Raw genomic sequence first — 21,095 nt, forward strand, 5'->3', positions numbered from 1 at the left:
CGCACCGCCCCAGGAAGCGCAGGGTTTAGCGGCCGGCCCGCGCCGCGATGCATTGTGGGGCGCAGCAGCAGAGCCAAGATGGCGGCCAGCAGGAGGCTGATGAAGGTAACAGCGCCGGGCAGGGCCGCCGGGCGGGCGGGCCTGGCTCCCGCGGCTGCCCCTCCGCCCCGGCCTCCTCCGGCAGCGCGGGGCCGCCTCCTCCGCCGCGCTCCGGTGGGGCGGCCTCCTCCGTGCCCCTCGGCGGCGCCCCGCGCCCGAGCGGCCGGAGCGGGAGCAGCCGGCACTTGGGCCGCGGCCGTGAGGGGCCGCGCCGCCCCCCCGCCACCGCCGCCCCGCGCTCTGGCAGCGCCCCGCGGGCCCGGCTGCCGCCCGGGGCTGGGCGGGGGCGCTGGGCGGGCGCCGCGGGCCGCCCCGACCCCCTCGCTCGGGGGGCTCCAGGGTGACTAAGCAAAGAGGAAGGGACGGGGGGAAGGAAACGCCGCCGCCCGGGGCCGGGGCATCCCCGGGGCGGCGGGACGGCTCGGTGGCCCTGCCGGGGAGGGCTCGTAGGGAAAGCGCCCTCTCCTCCTTTCCTCCCTGCGGGGGGGTTCGCCGCTCCCCCGCGCTCGCCCCGGTGAGGAACCGTCCCCAGACGCCCAGGGATGAAATAATTTCGTTTTCGTTGTTTCGGAGAGTAACCTCTTCCTTGTATGAGTAAGAGGTTTATCACACAGAAACATGGACCTGGGTTCAGAAGTTTCTTCATTCGCTGCGGACGTGGTAATGTTTTTGTCTTCGCTCTTATTTGTTCTGAACCGTGGATGATACTTGGAAATGGAAACTCGGCCCCAGTTGGGCTTTAACCAAGAGCACGTATAGTTTAGGTTTAAATACTACTCGGGATTATGTTTCTCGTTATTTTCCTTGAGAAGGAAGGCACTTCTTAGAAGGAAAATGGTAACCATTGCCCCCAAAGCACACAAATGTATTTTATGTGCTGTATTTAGTTGCTAATTAACGTCACAAACTGTAAGCAGTGAGGTCTGCCTAGAACATGTGTACATAGTGACATAAAATTTATTCATTTGTAAAATGCTGTGGCAGAACGCAACAGGTTTTGCATGCAAAGTGCCTGTGAGGAAATCAATGAACTTTACAGGCCAGTCCTGGGAAATGGAGGGAAAAGACCCTGTAACTGTTGAGCAATGTTTCAGCCTTATTAAAAAACCTGCCCCTGTGGGGTGCAGAGTAACACTGCACTGGGATTTGACAGATACTTGGGTGATTCTGTTAAACTTAATCCTTTAATACCAGTTTTACAGCTGGCCTCAAGGATGTGGACCCCCAGCAGGGCTGGGATTTCACCAGGACATGTTTGTGGCACATCCTGAAGTTGCATTTCCTTAATGGTGCAGATATATAAATAACCATTATAACTTAGATATTTTGGAAGAAACAAATAGCTCAGCAGTGCTTCTATAAGGCTCATTTTGTTGGTTTAAATCTTCTATGGAGCATTTAAAAATTAAATAGTAGATACACTGTGTGCAGTGTCATTCATATCTATTAAAAATCAGTAGGCATAAACCTTTCATTGTCCTTAAGGATCCTGGTGAGATGGAATTCATTTTTTATTTCATTTTTGATAGCTGCTGTATTTTGTCAGGGCTTTAGTATTGTAATCACTATGTCTGTTGCTTTATACTCAAATAGGTTTCCCTTAGTTTCAGATATAAAATTAAATGGCTGTTTACTATTTTTGTAAGGCAGCTTTTCTGCCTATTCTGGAAAAATGCAGTAATTGTTCAAAAGTACGTTACTACTACTCTGGTTGGAATAACATATATATATTCAAATATTTTTAAATTTAAAATAGAAAATAAAAATCTGAAAGGCAAGAAAAATTGTTCTTAATATTTTCAGTGCCTCTTGCTTTTCAGTCCCTCTCCTTATTTTCACTGTACTTCTGAAGCATTAGTTAGGACTTCAGTCTCCCACTAAAATACAATAAAAAGAAGTTTTGATAATGTAACCTTATTTTCTAGAAAATTGGTGTGGCAGTTGTTTCTGGGAGGGAGTGGTGTGGGAATGAAGGAGACATTGATAACTTACTGCTTATATTTTCACTTTTGTTTTTATTGCTTAATATCTGTGGGTTGTTCATGTTGTGTGTGGTTTTTATGCAGTTCAAGAGCTGTGGGATGCTCTGTCACATAGCTTGCAGAGGCTGTTAAATAAGCAGCTCCCTTCCTGCTCTGGGGAGTCAAGGCAGCCCAAATGGCTCTGGTTTTGCCATTCATCTCCGTAGGAACAAAGTAGAGCTCTCGTAGGGATGATGTCATCGGGATTGCTGCAGCATGATGTGAAGGTCCAAACTCACATGTGTATCAACCTGATATCACTGTTGAAGTCCCAAATTCACAGGTCCACTTTGATTTAAAGTCTTTCACTGTTGAAGTTTTGCAGTTGGGAAGAGTCTTTGGGGTGTCTTTGTCAGGGTCTTGGAATGATGAGTGATTATAACTAAAGAAAATAGGGTTTTTCACTGTGTCACTCAATTACCTTTAAAATAATTTAGGATAAGCACTAACTGTCTTTTCTTTGAGCTAAATAAGCAAGCTTGTCTTTGATAAATTAGACTAAACCTTCAACCTTTTATAGTTATATAAAATTAAGCAATTCCTGTTTCCTTAAGGTCTTGCCAGCATTTTGAAGTACTGCATTTTTTCTGGACTCAAGTCATGCATCATAGTTATTCATATTAATCACCATGGCTCAAAGAGACTGGATGTAGTACATCCATAATAACACAGTCTGCCTGTAGGAAACTGGGAGTCGTTTCCACTGTCCAGGTGGGAATGGATGCCCTTTTCCAGCTGGGGAAGCCATTTGCATCTTCAGTTCACAAACCTCTGTGTGAAACAAGCATTACAAATTTTGCCATTGTACTTGTACCGTTCAATTTTAAACATGAATTCACGTTATAAAGAGATCAAGATGGGTTTGTTATCTGAGGGTGTGCTTGAACAAATCACGTTCCCTAGGCCAAAGACCTTTTTTATGGCCTCTTTCTGACGAGCTTTATCCCATCAAATAGTGCCATCTAAATGAAGTCTTCCCCACTGATTCACAGCAGCTCTGTGGAGGTGTGCCGGTCCAGGAGCACACCTAGCTTAGCAAAAATGTGAAACATGGCTAATGACTCATATTCCAGATCTGAGGTGGAGGTTTGATCTGTCAGCCACCATTACACCTCTTCAAAGAGCCCTAGTTGAATCCTGACTCCTCATGAAACGTGAGCAGTGGGAATAAAGCCCACAAGCTTTGTCAAGGATGCGGTGTTGTGGACAGTCTCTCAGGGTTAAAACAGGCAAATATGGAGTGATTAGATTTAGGAGAGGATCTAAGGCTTCTCTTTGAAGGGCAGTACTGGGCTTCATGGCCCTTTCTTGTAGAAAGGAAATTGTCTCCAGACATGTATGATGGGGAACGTGGATCTCCTGGAGTCATGCCAGAGACTTCAAGGAAAGACTTTGCACAGTTGCCACCTACTGATGTAAAAGAAGCCGTTCTCCATGCTGGATCCATAGCTAAATGCTGTAGGGAGTTGCAGAGGTTAGGCTGTTCTGGTGCTGGACACTCAGAGTACTTGCAGGGGTAGTAACGTGTGGTGCTGAGCTGCACGTCCCACAGAGTGCCTGGGTGCTGTTGGAGAAGGCTGTGCTGCTGCAGGTGTGGAGCTGTGTCCTTCCATGGTGGCTGCCTGGGATGGAGCTCAGGTGTCTGTAAGATCCATGCTTTGGTTTCCTGGTTTTTAGATGTTCAAAAGTATCTCTAGCGTTAGAAATTGAAAATAGATTTAAAGAATAAATAACACTTTACATACGAAGTGAGATACGTAGACAATTATTTTAATTTTATTGTTTTTACTCTGCTTCCGTAGTTGCATAGTCAAACATTTATGCAACTGTTTAACTCCATGATAAAACACAAACATGGGACCACACCCAGGTAGGTGGCCTGCAATCTCCAGGATGCTGCGGTCCTGTAAACACTGTAGTGCTCCCAAATAAAGGGGTTTGGAACAACTCTGATACTTGAAAAATAATTCTAAATTGATCTAAACGTCAGGGAAATATGGTTTTGAGCAACGTATGATTGTCCTTAGGCAGAAGTGAGAATATCGATGCATTTTCCCTTTTTGAAACTGAGAACTGACAAAAGGATTTTTAATCAAATGAAAATACTTTGCCAAAAAGTAGAATTGCTCAGTCAATAAGACATGTGAATATATGGGCTGTAATGTTGCAGAGGAAACTTACTGCTGATTTTTATAAGAAATTCTATTTGTCTTTTTGGTTGGATTTGTGATGGAATTTTTTTTTGTGTGGTAGAATCAGATTTTAAGGTGTTTTATTAATGCTTCTCTGTACTGTAAATCCAGAAAGTGAAACTGGCCAGTTCCTGATCAGTGTTTTGGAGCTGTTTGACTTACAGGCATATTTTAGAGACTGTATTCATGAACAGGTAAATATAAGTTGTAATAATGGTTTAGAGTTATTTCAGGAGACTTTTGTTTTTATTTGTGAATTTAATAGCATTCTGGGCTTGATGAAGAACTTACTAAAGTCAGTATGAGCTCTTACACTTATTCCTGTATTCTGGGATTGCACTCTTACAAATATTTGCCTTCACTGCATTTTCCTATCTGGCTTGGGTTTTTAGAGAAGTCCCAAAACTTGAATGATGCACAGACAAAACAGTTGCAGGGTTTTTAAAAGACTTAGCTACATTTTAAGCTGATGCTGCTTTTCTTTCTGCTTTCAAACATTTGATTTTTTATTTGAGCAGCACAAATGATTACACAGTATTGAAAATGACAATTTTAAACCTTTAATGATTGTATATGGAAGTAGTATGTACTTTTATGACTACTTTCAGCATTATATACTTGAAGATCAGGTACCACCTCTGAAACAACGTTTTCTCCATTTGATGTGCTGTGTATAACACTTTGTCTGAACATTTCCAAATTACAAATATCATCTCTCAAGAGACCCCATGAACTAAGATATTTCAGTTTTTCAACTGGGGAAACCAATGCAGCAAGGTCACATGCAAGGTTGATAAAAGAGTGGGGAATGAAGACTGATTGAAATTCTTACTGCAGTCATCTAACCTTTAGTTATGCTCCTCCTGTGCTCCTTTAATTATGTTACTTGACAAAATTAAGGGGTGGAGGACAAGAAAAGGAATTAATCTATTTACTGTCTGCCTAGACTCGTAAGTATTACTTTGAAATAAATATCTGGAGTTTATCTTTTTACCTCATAAAGTAGTTTTTGTCCCTTTGGAGGTGCTCAAGCCCATGTTAAACGTATTGTTAGCTTTTAATCTGTGCTGCTTGAAAGTATTTAGTAGCTCATTCACTTTTTTAACAGTACTTTTATACTGCAGTTGTGTCTGTCTCCCTATAGCCCTGAGGCAGTTAGATCTTTATTATGGGTTTTGGGAGTTGCCAGAAGAAAAAACTGAAACAACCTCCCCTCACACTCTTAAATTGTGAATGGTGAAGCTCTTACCGCTCCTGAAGGCACGGCTTGTGTAGTGTTACATTGCAGTTGTGGGGACAGTAGTGGCTAAAAAGCTGTTTGTAAAGAGCTCCACCATGGAGTTGATTCATTTGGAGTGACATATGAAGTCTGAAACACTCCTCCTAGTATGAGAAAAGTAATTTCTACTATAAATTGCAATCTAAGCCCGTAGTTGAGGTGGGTGCCCGGCTAAGGTGGCTTGATTGTCCCTGACCTCTGCAGTCCTGGCTGCGTGTGAGGCGCGGAACTGCCGGGTTTATCCCTGGCTGTCCCTCACTCAGCTGTCAGCTCCTCCCGCAGGAGAAGGGCAGAGTACAGGCCTGACACACTCCAGTAATTTACCACGGGTTTGATTTTGGAAGTGGTTTCCTGCAAAGGCCTCACATGTCAGTTTAAAGAGGAAGATGGCCTGAATAATTTTTGTCTAGTTTTTTAGTGCCTCTGTACTGTTTATTTCCCTCTCTCATGTGGTGGACTTGAGGAAAAGTGGGAAAAAATTTGCATATTTATTTTAAACTTTTCATTGCATAGAAAGTTTTACAATTTTATAATTGTTTCTGTATGGGATTCTTGCACTTCTTAATTCAGCATCCAGTTTTTTAACCTGAATCTAACTATTAAATGTAGGTGTTTAATTTTCCAGAAATGTGAAGCCACGCTTTTCTAATTTGTTTTATTAGCTTAATAACATACCTGAATTATGGAGTCATAGTCCTTCCTTTTTTTGCATCTGGACAATTGCTCTCTGGGCCAGCAGCAGTATAATGCTATTGTCTGAACCTGGGACAAAAGCTCCTGCATGGAAGCTGCAGTCGCACTGGGCATAATGGGGGAGATTTCTGTCATATGCATAATGTTTTTAATATAGTAACTGGCAAATAGTCTAAACCCATTTTCCTTGCCTTGTTTTAGAGTGAAGGCACTTGGGATGATGCACGTTTATTCATGCTTAAATACCCACTGCTTAATTAGCTTATTTTGTTCCCAATGTTTGATGTGTTACATCTAGTGTGGAATGGAATTTATTCCTTTTACATGCTGTGGAGTAGTGGTTTGCCAGGACTTCACAGTTCTGTATGTGATGGGAGTGAGCAGCAAAACTCAGTTCAGAGCAAGTTACTCTTCTGACCCTGTCGGGGCAGAGTCAGCCCGGGGATCCGCCTGGCTCTCCCTGAGCTGCTGCTTTGTGCAGGAGCATTCAGAGTAGGGCACTGTGGGGATTTGCACTTTGAGTGATGATAAAGCACCTTTTAGAGCTGCGATCATAAAGGTTATTTTCTTTTGAATATTTTGGTTTGCTCTCTATCCCTATAAATATGCTTCATGGGATTATTTTTGGGGGGTTTATGTTTTCCTCCTTTAAGGAAATAGTATAATCCTCTTAGCTCTTTAAAAAATACGCCCAAACTGTCTGTGACATTGCATAAATTGAGCAGCAGTGGAATTTGGGGATTAATCCATGGGTCTAGACTAAGTAGTCAGTGTTAGTGTCATGAAGATAGTGTTAGGCATCAGTTCAGTATCCAAGCCTCCAAGGTTAAACTTCCGTGTTCAGACTATGCTCTTTAGCAGGCGCAGTGGGTAGGAATATAAACGTTCATTTTCTGATATGTGGCTCTCGTGATTTTTGTTTCATGTGCATTTGGAATTCTCATTTTCCCTTTGGGTTTGAATTTTGTCATGATGCTGAATTCATGCAAGACGTTACTGCAGGTATTAAATCTGCCAGTCAAATGCAGAAAGGTTTCATCCAAGATGAACATAGAGCTGTTGTGGAAAACAAACTGTGGACAGTACAGCACTTATAGCAGGAAAACTGATCTTTCTTGGTTTTTCAGTGTGTAGTGCCTTTGCTTGTAATTGGTGGGTTTATCTGAATTATATCTAGCCTAATTTTGCAAGATGCCTGCACCCAGTGCAGAGCTGAGTGCTGTCAGAGCACACCAGTGCTGCTGTATAAGCAACATTTTTCCTAACCTATGCAGCCACCAGGCATGTGCTGCAGTTTTGAAAGCACTGGGAAACTTATGTTTTGCTGTGGATGACTTTTGAATTCATATTTGGTTAAATTCTCTTTAAAGATAAAATGGCAGAGGTCAACAGCAAAGGACTGTAATCGTTGTGGGGGAAATAAAAGTGGAATCTTGAGGTGTTTCTTTTTAGGTCCTATGAAATACTTTAGGAAACAGTCCCTACAGTAGGGCTTAAACATCATTTTAAATATAAAAATGCTGAAATACTTATTTTGGTGATACTTGGTTCGCTAATTGATTAAAAATAGTTTGCTGGTGCAGAAAGGTAACCTTGCTCAAGACTGACACAGCTTTAAAGAGAGGAATCTTAATGTGTACTGTAAGCTTTGAGGTACTAAACAGGGAGAAAGCTGAATCTTTCCAAGTTACTGCTCTAAACAAGGCTTGTTTGGCTTAGATTGATATTTTTCTGGGTTTGGATCAATTTAAGCTGTTCATGCAGGAATTTATTAATTTTCAGTTGAAATAATTGGCCTGTTCAGTGGTTTTATCCCTGTTTAAAACTATTACGAAATAGTTCTTCCAAATCACTATTCTCCTTCAGACAAGTCCTAAGAGGCATTTTATTTCCGCACCTCGCAGTATTATCAATACTCTGTGACTAAAGGCACTGATTTATATTTGGGATAGAAAAACATTTTTAAATGTATTTTTTTAATACTTCTGCTTCATTGTGTCTATAATGATGTTAATAACAAGACATTTTTGTGTTTTCCTCACATATCAGAAAGTGTTTCAGTACCTTATCTCAGGGAATTTTACTTTTTACAGGTGCAAAATTTTCTCTTCTATTTGTATGGGTTGCCACCACTAATTAAAGAAACCCACATTGACCTTTAAGCATTTTGAAAAATAAGTGTGAGCATCTTTCTTAATACAGTTAATAACTTACACTTAACACTTTGCTTTGCTTTTCAGGAGCTTGAAGAAATCCGCAAATGTGGAATGAAAAACTTCCGTAATATCCAGGTTGATGAAGCTAATTTATTGACCTGGCAAGGGCTTATTGTTCCTGTGAGTACAGACTACTCCTTATGAGCTTTAAAATAAAATGAGGATCATTTGTATCTCATAAATCCACAGCTCAGTAGTGCTGCTGGTGACCATGAAATAATTCATTATTGTAGGCCTGGGCTGACACATGGCTGGAGCTCAGTGATGGCACTGAGCTGCTGGGAGAGGTGTTGGAAGGGGGAAGCAAGTGAAGTTTGGTTTTACATTCAGCCTAAAGTACAAAATCTACATGATCGTAGAAAAAAGAAAGGAAATATGAAATACTTTTGCTCCTTAATATGTGTTTTCTTAATTTACTAGATTTATTACTAGGATAAAATTGAGTGTTGGGGAAAATTCGATGCAAGGAAAAGGTTAGGATTTTCAGAAGTGAGCTCTTTAAAAGAAAGTAGTATCTTTATTTAGGCATTAGTTAGTGCCAAAATAAACCTATTTCACTTAATGTTTTTAAAAGCACTACAGTCTTCTAATAGAGTGTTTAATCAAAGTAGATAACCATTTTTATTAGTCAAATAGAGAGGGATTTGTTACTAAGGGTAGAGCAAGAAACGCGATGTGTTGGTTTCTTGGTTGAAAGTCATTTGGATTTTCACCTCTTGTATTTCCCACATGGCTGGCTCGGTTCTAAGAGCTATTTTTAATCTGCAGCAATAGGGGATGGGCCATGGGGGCAGCAGTTGTGGTTTTCTGTGAGTGCTACCAAAGAGCCTCCCCAACCAGTGTAAGTCTGTCTTTTTATTATATGAGTAAGACTATGAGGCATCTCTGTAGCAGTGCCCGTGCCTCGTTAGTCAGAGGCTGCTCTGGAGTTCACATGGCACAGGCTGAGGTAATGGCTGGGCTTTTGCACTTTGAATGCTGTGGAATACATTACGTTTACTGTTTACTTATGTGCCTGCAAGTGATTCCTTGGAGTGGCTGACACCACTCCTGCAAACAAAGCAAGCGGGATCTGACACTGAAATTTGACAGAGCTGAGGAACAGCTTGCTTTAATCAGCCACTTTGTGGTTCGTGTGTAACAGTTTAGTGCTTTGATAATACTTTGAAGCAGTATAAGGTTGGTAAATATGATTAATAAAGCAAAACACAAAAATACCTGTTTGTTCCTGTTAAGATTAGGAATGTGTGGTGTGCAGCACCTCTTTTTAAGTTTCTGTTCGACAGAGGATGAGTGTGGTGTTTGTTTTGCAAAGCTTTGCAGCATCACAAGTGTTTAAATGTTGGTGCAGTGAACTGTGCTCCAGACCTGCCTTTTGGTTTGTAATATGCCCTGTTACGGGGCAAATAGCCTCAAATTCACTGCTAGTAAAGTTAAGGGAGAATTTTGTTATGAAATTACACTTCCTATAGTAATTTAGAATGTGTTGTTTGTGTTCAAAGAGTAGTATAAGTTTTTATTCTGAGGATATGCAAAAGGTGTTTTAGTGTTACTGTCTCTTTAGCTTTGGTACCAGAGCTGATGGCTTAAAAATGCAATACATGAGCTCATTGAAATTTTAATTTTTTTTCTCTGTGTTTCTGCTTCACATGCTGTTTCCATTTCAGCAAATGTTCTTGCTTAGGGCTTAAAGACACACACTTCAGCAGGACTAACCAGTTACTGATTATTAAATGCTATAACTAGGCATTTCTTGGTCAGCTGCTTAATGGAGGTGTGAAAGATAATGGCTACTATTTTTAATAGTGTTCATACAGAATTACTGTGAAAGATAATGTAAAGGTGAACTGTAAAGCTTTAAAAGCTCTTGTTGGTAACATATTTTGTTCTCCAGAATGAATGTTAGTTTTTAAGGGTGCTCACTCAATTGAGAAGCAAATTGAAGATATCTGGTCAACTTCTTTTCCTGTTCTAAATTGTAGAATGAAGTAGTTTGTGTCCTGTGGGTGGCCAAGGTACCCTGTTTGTTTGATTTCAACATCAAAACAAATGATCTAGCCCAGGCTCCTTGTTCTCGTAAGAGGTACCATTGGTGTACTATGAATTTTGTTTCACTTAATCAAAACTGCTGTCTATGGACAAACTTTTGCAGAGCAGAAATGTTCCAGGTGAATGCAAGTTGTGTTTCAGAATTTTAAATTCTGTTTCTCTTTGTCAGTGTCAAAACAAATACAACAAATAATTGGAAATTAGTTGCTTGCATACTCTACTTACATCTTTAGCTCAATGTGTTGGTGAGGTACAGTGAAGAAAATGGATGTTTTTAAGGCAGGTGACTTCCTGTGTCAGTTCACTGAACATCCTCACAAATTACAGCACGTGATGGAGGCAAGAACAATTGAGCTGTAGGCGAAGAGGGCGGTGACTACCTAAGCTGTCACCACCACCACCACAAGTTATTAGTTCAACTTCCAAAGCTTTTAGGATTGCTTGGGTAAAAAGTGATTTTAAAACTGCTGTAGTTGCTTCTCCTCCTGGCAGAAACTGTGCTGTGTTTCTTACAAACACACAACCACATGGTTGAGCCTAAAATTCACCACATGGATGAGCCTAAAATTAAATGTTTTCTGTTGACAAATATTTTAATAGAACGCTCCCCACCCTCAAGTATTGGTAAATTCTGGAGTGGAATTGATTGCAGGGAATGGTCTGGTTGCTAATGAAGAATGTGTGTGATTATACTTTACACCAACTGGAAACTCTCATCCTTTGATTCATGTTCCCAGAGTGTTTGGAAAGGCTTCATTCCACAGTTAATGTTTTCAGTGCAGAACAGTATTTTCATAGGCTTTAAATGTAGCAATGGTTTATTTTTGTTCTGCCTCTTTTGTGCAGTATCTGAAGCATCAGTATCAATAGTCTAACAGGGTTTTCTAAGTGAAATTCTGGGCATTGTTTTTTCTGTTTTAGCATGAAGAACTGCTTTGCTCACTTCACAGTTCTCTCATCCTGCTCCTTCAAAACTGATCTGATAAGAGTGGGTGCTAAAACTGCATACAAATTCAGAATGTTCTCATCAGCAAACACAGTGAATATCTATCTTTAGTACCAATGAATGCTCAGCAGATTTTTGTGTAGTCAGCACAAAAACGTTCTTGAAACATTTAGGGAGAACTGACAAATCAAATTGCTTTGCTGTTTGTGCCACCATGTTGTGAGACACACAAAATAACTGTTCAGAAACCCATTTCTCTTGTCAGGCTTGCTGTTTGTGTCTTGGAATGGGTTTACTATGGTTTTTGAAACACGAATCTGGGAATAAAACTACTTACTAGAGAGGGCCTTGGGTTGGAAGTAAATGGAGTTGGATGCTTTCTTACCAATAGAAATGTCAGCCAGCTGTAGGATAATGGCAGCCTGCTTTTTCCAGGGAGGATGCAAATGTGCAGGTTGCATTGCCTCTCACATAGGTTTTGATGTTTCCTGACACATAAACCTGGCAGTAGTGTTGGTGGAAAGTGCCTTTCAAAGAGGTCATTCAAGAGATCAGAGAAATCCAAGTCTGTTTTTCCCTTGAGTCCATTAGCATGTGCCACACTGACATTCTGCCTTCTTGTTGCAGGACAATCCTCCATATGATAAAGGAGCCTTCAGAATTGAAATCAACTTCCCAGCAGAATATCCATTCAAACCTCCTAAGATTACATTTAAAACAAAGATCTATCACCCTAACATTGATGAAAAGGGGCAGGTTTGTCTGCCAGTAATTAGTGCTGAAAACTGGAAGCCAGCAACCAAAACTGACCAAGGTAGGACTCCGTGTGGAAAAAGAACTGGGTACTGAGAAACTTTGTAGTGTGTTTTGAATTTAAAGCTAATAATGTTTCACTTGTCAGCTTCTCAGTGCTCTGAGGGTATATTCATTGTAAGGCTTGTGTCATGAATCACATGTGGTGAGCACAGAGTACAGCTCTTGTGGGATCTCATTTTGTTACTGGACTGTGAGGTACTGGCACTGAAGTGGCATTTCCAGCTCCAGGAAACCACAAAACTCTTCATGACTGAGGAGTTCATTAAGGAAGTGTCCTCGGCATACTTTAAAATTCTGCTGATAGTTGGTGGGGGCTTACTCTGTGTTTCTTTTTAATCAGTGACGTTAGAATCCAGAGGTGTTCAATAAATCTCTGCATGTTTGAAAGAAAGGGTGTAAAACCTCAAGGCTTTGTATATTTTAAAATCTGCCACGTGGTTCAGTGATTTGAGCATAGGGGTTGAAATATCAAGGGAGTCATAAACAAAATCTGAAATAATAACACAGATTAACTTGTAGTTCTTAAAAGGTCATTGCTCTCAGGCTTGCTGTGTAGAGTGTCTTTGATAAGAATTTAAATATAGTAAGGAAAAAGTTTCATCAGGTTCTGTGGCAGACTTGAGTGTAATATAAGTAGGGTTTTTTCCTGTTGTTGCTTGCATTAGTTGTTGGGGTGAGAATTTTGTGTTGTCTGGCAGCTACTGAGTAGTTGGGTATTAAGCTTTTATTATTGTACATATAGAAAGCAAACTGCCTATTTTTTAAGAGTATTCATTCAAATGAGTAGCAGTTTAGGGCAGTGCTAGAGCTTCAGTGACACCAGGAGAAAATATTTCTCTCTTCCAGGCTTTTCTTTAAGGTTGTTTTCACATGATCTGTGTTCCTGATGAGAAACAGTCCTGTACTTAAGATTTCTTTTTTCTGTGTACTCCTGCATGCTAATGAAAGTACTTCCAGTTGTGTGATCTTGCCCAAAGACAAAACAGGAAAATTCCTGTTGTTGTTTTAGAAGAGATGAAGCAGCCAAATGTTGGTGAAAATGGAGGTGGCAGCAAAATGAACCTCTGAAATAGGACGGCCAAGATCTTAAACTTGTTGTAGATTTATCCCTGATGATACAGGACAAAGATCCTTGGGAGAGAGGAGGTGGAAGGAATGTGTGGAAGGTTTCTGGTAGCACCTGAGCAGCCATCTTGGCCCTATCAGCCTTTTCTAGTTAACTTAAAGGAATTCTGTGTCTCTACCCAGCTTGAAAAACAAGCTGTCATTAGCTGGAACTACTGAAGCAATTGTTTGCATGCAGAAAATAGTCAGTGTCTCCCTGAGAAGTAGCAATTCCATTTTTATCCAAGAGAGTGAATAAAAGCTGTGCTAAAACCAGAATTTGGAACCAATCCTGGGTATCAGAGTATTGCAAATCTCTCATGGTCTGTTCTGTTGTGGTCTTTTGTTTGTCTTAACTCTTTCTTCAATTAGTTGTTTTAGTGTCAACATCTGTTGTTACTACATGGTTCTATGAACCTGTGACAATGTTACTACAACCCTGCTTAAATGTCTATTCCTTTTTCTTCAAATTTCTTCTGCACTGAAAAATCACTCAGCTTTTCTCAGTGAAATAATGTGACATTATTAGTACAGCATCAAAGTGATTGGTTTTGTTCATGCAGGTGTCAAAAAAGTGAAGAGATTAGGTTCATAATAAATCATTAACTCACCTTTCACATACTAAATGTGCATCTTACTGCTGTACTTTTTATTAATTTATGCTTAATATTAAAAACAACTGTTATGGCAGGATAGTTTCCAAATGCTGTGGATACTGAGGCAGCTCCTGTTCTGCCAGGTCTGTTTTTTTCTGGCTTGTTACTGTTATGAAGGTTATCGAACACACATTTCCTCTGTAGTGTTTTGCATGCTTTGCTCAGTGAGAAGGGATTGCCACTCCGTGTTTCTGCTGGTTTCATAAGCAGTCAGCAATGGGATGGCAGTTGTCAGGCCAGGACTGGTGAGTTACTGTGAAGGAGGCTGGTATCAATTCTACATTCCTTAGATAGTTTGTTGCAGTTTAAACTTGGATCTGTGGTAAGATATGTTCCTGTTTAGCAGTTTAGAAACGAACGTCAGATTTGAGTGTGGCTTTGAGTATTTGTTTTGAGGTTTGTTCATGGGTGGAGAAGACTGAGATCGATGCCCCAAACAAAGCCACTCTGGTGTTCCAGCATCTGCTGGAGTGATCAGCATTGTAAGAACTTGCATTCCTGCCCAGGAACACTGACACCTGTGGGTGGCTGGGCAGTGGGACCCCGATCCCTGTGAGCTTCCAATGGCTGTGAGGCATGTGTGTGAGGAAAATGTAGCAGTAAATGGCACTGTGGGGTGTGAGGTTCGCTGTGTAAATGTCAGGTGCAGTTCCATTTCCTGAAGAATGATTTTTCTTCGGAAGGTGACATTGCTGTGAGCACCTTGCCACTCTCACCCCTTTGTTTGTCCAGTGCATCTCTACTGGTGGCTGCCTTGGGCAGTTGAGAGTAAAGGGAAGACTTGCCTGCTATTCACAGGAGAAGTAAGAACCATAGGGAAATAAAGCTGGAAAAAAGGGTTTCCAGAAGAGGCTCAGTCACAGCTGCATCACTGTGACAGGTGTTGGGAAATGCTTCATGGTGCACATTCCATCTTTACCCAATCCCTTCAGTGAACTTGTCTGAGAACTTCAATTCTTCCTCAGCCATAGGAGAGGATTTTAGATGGGATGCCAGTTACATGGGAAATCATTTGTAGTGCACTTTGGTCTCTATTCATGTTGCTTTTGTTTACAAATACGATTTTCTGGTGTTCATTCATGGTCATTGAACTAAATCTTGGCATATCACTGCAGCTTACTCACACCCTGCACTTGAAAAGGCCCGAGATTTATGGGGATGTATTTAAATGCAGTTAAAGCTCTTTTCTTACAGGGAATTTTACTTATATTTTGATTTTGAAAAATTAACCATCTTAGTCTCTGACGGTATTTGTACTTCTTTTGACAGTAATCCAGTCCCTCATAGCACTGGTGAATGATCCACAGCCCGAGCACCCCCTCCGGGCTGACCTAGCTGAAGAATACTCTAAGGACCGTAAAAAATTCTGTAAGAACGCTGAAGAGTTTACAAAGAAATATGGTGAAAAGCGACCAGTGGACTAAAATCTGACACAAGTGCTGTCAGCAACCTATGATAGAAGATCGGAGCAGTGCATTTGAGACACCCCGTAAAGCAGGACTCTATGGAAAATTGACAAGTGCCACCTTTCGGTGTGAACTTGTGGCTGTTACTAACTTTCTACAGTTTTCTTAATCAAAAGTGGGCTAGGTAACCTGTAAAGAAAGGATTAAAATTTAAGATGTTCTAGTTCTGCTTTCTTTGTTTAAAAATCACTGCTTCAATATACTTTAAAGTATGCTGTTTTCTTTTTCTTGTCAGAATTTATCAAAAATATCTTAGACTTATATTCTGCCCTTAAATTGAAAAGGTTGTGGCTGTCATTTCTTATTTTTCCTTGCAGTTCCCACTATCTTGAGTTCATTCATTGAATTTTAACTCCCTCCTCAAAGTGATGTCTTAGGAAAAATATCCCAGTTCTGGCAGAAAATGACTGAGTGTTTGGCAGTTTCGTTTACTTTTCTTTCTAAATGTTGCACTGTGCTTTGTGGGACTTGTTGCAAGTTCCCCTGAACTTCAGTTTGTAACATAATAAACAAAACCCAACCCCACAAAACCAATCAGAAATAATGTCTGGGTCTGATGTAAATCTGGCCAATGTCTATTAAATGGGGAAACCCAAGTTTTTGTGTGCGTCATTGAATTAGAATATGGCTTATGTTCTGCTTTTGGAAAACTTTGGGAAAAAAATCTGTAGCAAACAAGTAGTGGAATGTGATTGCAAACTTCCTTCACTTCTATCTTTAATACCTATGCAGAGTAGTGGGAAATGTGCACAGAACAACATTGCAACCAGTCCAGGAGAGTTCCAGAAACTGGGGACCAAGGGGTACCAAAGTGACAAACTGTCTTTTAAAATCATTATTTTGGAAATGTTAATTTTGAATTCAAGAATTAAATCTGGCAGCACTGCTGTCCTCTCTGAACGTTTTCCCTCAGAATGCATCAGGAGCATCACTGTTTGTGGGATGGCCCTTGAGCCGTTCCCAGCCCCGGCGCCGCTGCGAGGCCAGGCCTGAGCAATAAGGTGGGACAGAGTGTGCTTGGCTGCTGCTGCTGCTGCTGTGTTCCAACACACGGGCAGGGGATTTAGTGAATGTTCAGTGTCAGTCGAGCTTCATCGGGCAGAGCCGTTCTCCGGCTGCCCCGGGGCACTCCTGCGCATGCTGAAGGAAGGGAGCCCTTTCTGTTCAGAGCTGAGCATCCTTTGCCGTGTCTCTGCTGCCTCTGCTGCCTTTCCTCCCCAGCCCAGAGTGTGATCGTAGCTCCACAGACAAACTGCCACACAGTCAACCTGCTGTCTCCCCCTCTCCAGCTGGGGTCTGCTACTGAGTGAATGGATTATTTCCAGAGCTCCATCGGTATCTGGGAGCACATATCATTTTGATGTGCAGGAAGCTGAGTCAAAAAACCCCTGACACCTGGGTGGTTGCCTGTACTCCTAAATTCAGTTTTAATACAGCCTCTGCCTTTGCAACCTTTCAGAACTAGTGTGTCAAGCAGTAGGTCTCTCTTGGTTTTAATGTCTTGTGTATTTGCTATTTCCTCATTCATCCCTCTCCTCTGGCTTTCACTTCTGATTTAGTGTAAACAATGACAGCCCAGTACCTCACCTCTGTTGAAAGTAAATTTTTTTATAAGTTAGGGAGCTAAGAAATTTTATGTTTAAGTGTTCTTAGACAGATTCTTTGGCAGGTAAATAAAGTTAAACCACATTCACCTTATTTACAGAAACTTGCATTTCCTAAGTGTTTTCAGGCTTATGAGAGCACTATTACCAAATTTTCACATCTCTGTGTCTTCATTTGCAGAAAGTTGGTACTGATTTTGTTTAGTTCACGCTCACTCGGATTCATAATAAAATAATGCCAAATTATCTGTCAAACTGAAGTGTGTAACTTCTGCATCACCTGAGTCACTGTACCTTTGATCATGTCTGTTGGCATGGAAACTTACCATTCTCTTAAATTTTATTTGAAACAAAACTGTAGCACTAGTTTGCTGCCCTCGTTGCTACTCGATAGTTACTCTGTGGTTGTAAAGCCTCTCAGGTCAAAGACTGCGTCTGTCTGCCTTGCTGTGATCGGATGCCTGGGAAGGGACGGAAGGGCTGTGTGATTCCAGGAGCTCCGGCCGAGCCATGCAGTGCCGCACCAGCTGCTCCCATTCCAGCTGCAGAGGTCACACGGAAGACAGATCTTGCTATCAGTTCTCTTGGTGTGTTCTTCATAGTCCAATTGCTAAACTGTGAGATGTGTAAACAAAGTGCTGGCGCGTGTCTGTGGCAGCCTCTGAACAAAGGGATCCAGCACCTGTGTGGCTGAAGGCTGAGGAGAAGAAATCCAAGTGCGAAGTCCTATGATAACTCAGGAAATCAAGCTCTTGTTCTCTCTGGTTCCCTAAGCCATGCTGAATTCTAAACGTGCAGTTGAACATCCACAATAAAAGCAGCGCACTGGTGAAACCACACCCAGGAGTACTGGTATAGGCTTTCTGCAAGTCCATTCTGCTACCCTAATAAAAATTGCTCTCAAAGGCTTTGTGGCATGGTTTTATTTTCACAGAGGTCTGGGAGTTAACTGGGATTGTAGTAGTGGTTTAATTTGAACTGGGTTGTCTTTAAAGCTTTCACAGAACCACTGAGGCATTTCCTTGTCTCCCCGATATTTTACACAATTGAAAGGTTCCCTGTTGAGTAGTCTTTTAGTAGTTCTTTATTCATTTCTCTGATTAAACGGAAATTTGGGGTTTAATGCTCTTCACTTAAAAATACATAATTTACAAAATCCATTGTTTGTTCATAGCACAGCACTTGGGTATGGCTGCCCTCAGGTCTTCCATGCTCAGCTGCCAGGAAATGCATCCAGAATTCCACAGGTGTGTAACGTCCTAATGGGCGCGATCAGAGCCAATTCAGCGCTTAGAACTTGGGTAATTTAAGTGTTTATAATAAGGTTTAAAAGTATCCATAAGAATGTGGTGACGATTCTGTGAGCGATGGAGCTCTGCTTTCCGGCACCGGCTGCAGAGCGGCCCGGCGGGCACGGGGTGGCGCTGGCGGGTGCGAGCGTTCCGGGCGCGGGTCTGTCCCGGTGCCCCCCGGCAGCAGCGCCGGCAGCGGCTCTGGGGCCGAGGCATCCCCAGGGGTAACGCCTTGCCCTGCTCTGACTCGGCCCCGGCTCAGACATCTAAGTCACTTTCTATAATATAGGAAAGAATCGGGAAAAATTTTCTACATCATCCTTGATGTTTTTCCTATTTGTACAGGACAAAAACTTCCTCAGACGTTATAGGAAAGGTCAGACAGTTCCTATTAATGATAGAAAGGGAGGCCTTTCCAGCAGTGTGGGAGCAGACAGGTGAGTGGGTTCAGTTCACTCACCAGATGAAACCAAACCCAAAAGCCTCCTGAAGCTTTGCAATAGAAAAGGCCTGAGTTTATTTTTCATTTAAAAGGATGATCATACTGACATTTTAATATTAAAAAACATGGTTAACAAAACTGATTATATTAAATAGATCACTCGTGCAGAGAATGAGTATAAACAATCTAAAATAATTCTTCTCCTGTGAAAGTCCTACAGGAATTACAGGGCTGTATTTAAGAATGTATCAGCATTACTGGGGCTTGTTGGAGTTCGAATGCTCCGGTGATGGGAATAAAAGGGACGAATACAGGGACCGTCTCCCCTCGCAGCCATGCTTATGGCTGGCAGAGCTCGTGCTTGTCCTGAGGGGCAGTGGGTAGTTCAGGACCAGTTGCTGCTGCTCTCATACACAGCAGTTACTGAAATAGCAGATGGGTCAACAGTTGCTGCTCCTGCAAAGTCATCCAGAAAAGTCTCTCCAACAGGGCTGTGGCTGATGTTACTTTCCTAGGGGGGCTTAATGCCAAGAGGCAATGTAACCAGGCAGAGACACAATTCCTGCCAGCTGAGGCGGCTCCTGGGAGGTGGCTGCAGACCCCACTGGGCCCCATGTGACCCGACTGCTCCAACCAGAGGAGGGCTCTGAGGGTGACATGTCCTTGCACCCCTCACCATCGGTGAGCAGGTATGAGTTGGGGGGCAGGGACTGGCTGCTTTCAGAAAACCAAATGCTGAGGGTGTCCAGGCCCCTGTGGGTGACCTAAAATGAGTAACTGCTCCAAAGCAGCACCCGCTCCCCAGCACGTTTCTTGCTTTGCCATTAGGTCTGAAAGGAGAAATGATCAGACCCTTCAGGCTGCTGTGCTGCAGTGTCTCACAGCCAAGTGTCTCCGTGCTGCTCCTTTGCTGGCAGGAGCTGAGCCCTGGGAGCATGTGCTCCACTGGGGCGGTGTGATGGGGGTGTCACAGAAGGAGTTTGGCACATTTAGAGCTGACGACATGGCCTTAAAACTGGCAGCTGGGGCTCTGGGCCACTACCTGGAGCTGCTCACAGGGTGGTGGTGTCCATTCCCAGGCTGTTCACAGCTCCTGTGAGCTGTACCAGGGCTGTGACACTGGTTAACAGTGATCTGGACATTAGCAACTGCCTGTTTTCAGTGGGATGGATGGATGGATGGATGGATGGATGGATGGATGGATGTCTGCTCATTTATTTAAAGATCTTTGAATGAACACAGCTGAATATTCCTGCTTTTGTAATGGCTCTGCAGCTCTGGCTTAATTAATGTCTGGAGTTCATGGAGGCGTTCCCAGGACTGTGAGAAATCATCTGGTCCTTCCCCACAGCCGCCGACGGGTGGGACACTGGGGTACCCCGGGTGCACCATCAGCTCAATTGTCACTGTCCTGCCCTGCGGTGCCTTGGCCGTGAGCTCCAGGATAGCGCTGTCGATGGCACTCCGGATGCTGCTGACAGACATGTTCCTGCCCATGGTGCTCAGGCCTATGTAAATGTCTGGCCACCTGGAGCCAGAGGGGGGAACACTGGTGTTAATGCTAAAGAGGTAGGGAGAGAATTGTGTTACATCCAGTGGATTAGGAATCAAAATTTACCTAAAATGTAAGATAGAAAAGGGGGAGGAGGTTTTTAAAACTTTTAACTATAAACAAAAGTAAAACTTTTCCTGATTGAAACCAGAATCCTGTTTCAAGCAGCAGTTCTGCAGGGACAGCAAGGCCCAGCACAGCCCCAGCACTGCTGCTGGGACAGTATTGACATGCACCATGTCACAGCACATGGGGTGTTTGGCATCTGTGAGCTTAGAGGGGCATTTCATTTTCCCAAAAGGGAAGAGCAGCACTAAACTGAGAAATGCCACACTATCAAAGCAACCGATGCCTGAATAATAACTCTCAGCTAACTAGAAACAAAAGTGACTGAAATAAAATAGCAACCACCCAGCTAAAGGAGCCTTCTGCCAGAATGTATCAAAGAGCCATAATAACTGGACAAAATGTTACTCCTAGAGCACACCACCAACACGCTGTTTCTTAGTAGCTTCACGCAATTCTTTGCTCCAGTCTGGCTGCAAGTCTCAGTTCTAAGTGCCTGGATGAATCCAGGAGAGCTGAGCCAGTGCATGTGAGGGCAGAATGAGAACATTTTTGGAAGAAATCGAGGCTGGAGCCTTTACCTGAATGATCACAGAAGAGCC

General features: G+C 42.4%; 2 protein-coding genes across 6 annotated transcripts in view; one reads left to right on the forward strand and one right to left on the reverse strand.

The window, feature by feature from the left end:
* The first annotated feature begins 6 nt into the window (after positions 1 to 6).
* On the forward strand, positions 7 to 18,049 carry UBE2L3 (ubiquitin conjugating enzyme E2 L3). The gene is made up of 4 exons (XM_032127604.1): positions 7 to 105; positions 8,525 to 8,620; positions 12,123 to 12,309; positions 15,341 to 18,049. The coding sequence occupies exons 1-4, from the start codon at positions 79 to 81 to the stop codon at positions 15,493 to 15,495; spliced, it is 465 nt and encodes a 154-aa protein (XP_031983495.1). The 5' UTR covers positions 7 to 78; the 3' UTR covers positions 15,496 to 18,049.
* The window catches only part of YDJC (YdjC chitooligosaccharide deacetylase homolog), a 30,581-nt gene continuing 11,603 nt past the window's right edge, over positions 2,118 to 21,095 (reverse strand). For 2 of the 5 annotated variants that reach the window (XM_032127601.1, XM_032127602.1), the window contains exon 6: positions 18,921 to 20,403. In XM_032127601.1, coding sequence (XP_031983492.1) covers positions 20,094 to 20,403 — 310 coding nt within the window. In that variant the 3' untranslated portion in view covers positions 18,921 to 20,093. Of the gene's footprint in view, positions 3,814 to 18,920; positions 20,437 to 21,095 lie in introns of those variants that run through there. The other 3 variants (XM_032127599.1, XM_032127600.1, XM_032127603.1) reach the window with 2 other exon arrangements.

Source organism: Corvus moneduloides, chromosome 18 (assembly GCF_009650955.1).
Source record: "Corvus moneduloides isolate bCorMon1 chromosome 18, bCorMon1.pri, whole genome shotgun sequence".
Lineage (NCBI taxonomy): Eukaryota > Metazoa > Chordata > Aves > Passeriformes > Corvidae > Corvus > Corvus moneduloides.

What these genes read in the sequence shown, in the direction of transcription:
- UBE2L3 (XM_032127604.1), top strand. Translation starts at nt 79, where the DNA reads ATGGCGGCCAGCAGGAGGCTGATGAAG. An exon ending in CCAGCAGGAGGCTGATGAAG is followed by an intron (nt 106 to 8,524) that starts GTAACAGCGCCG and finishes TTTGCTTTTCAG; the next exon opens with GAGCTTGAAGAAATCCGCAA. An exon ending in AGCAACCAAAACTGACCAAG is followed by an intron (nt 12,310 to 15,340) that starts GTAGGACTCCGT and finishes TTCTTTTGACAG; the next exon opens with TAATCCAGTCCCTCATAGCA.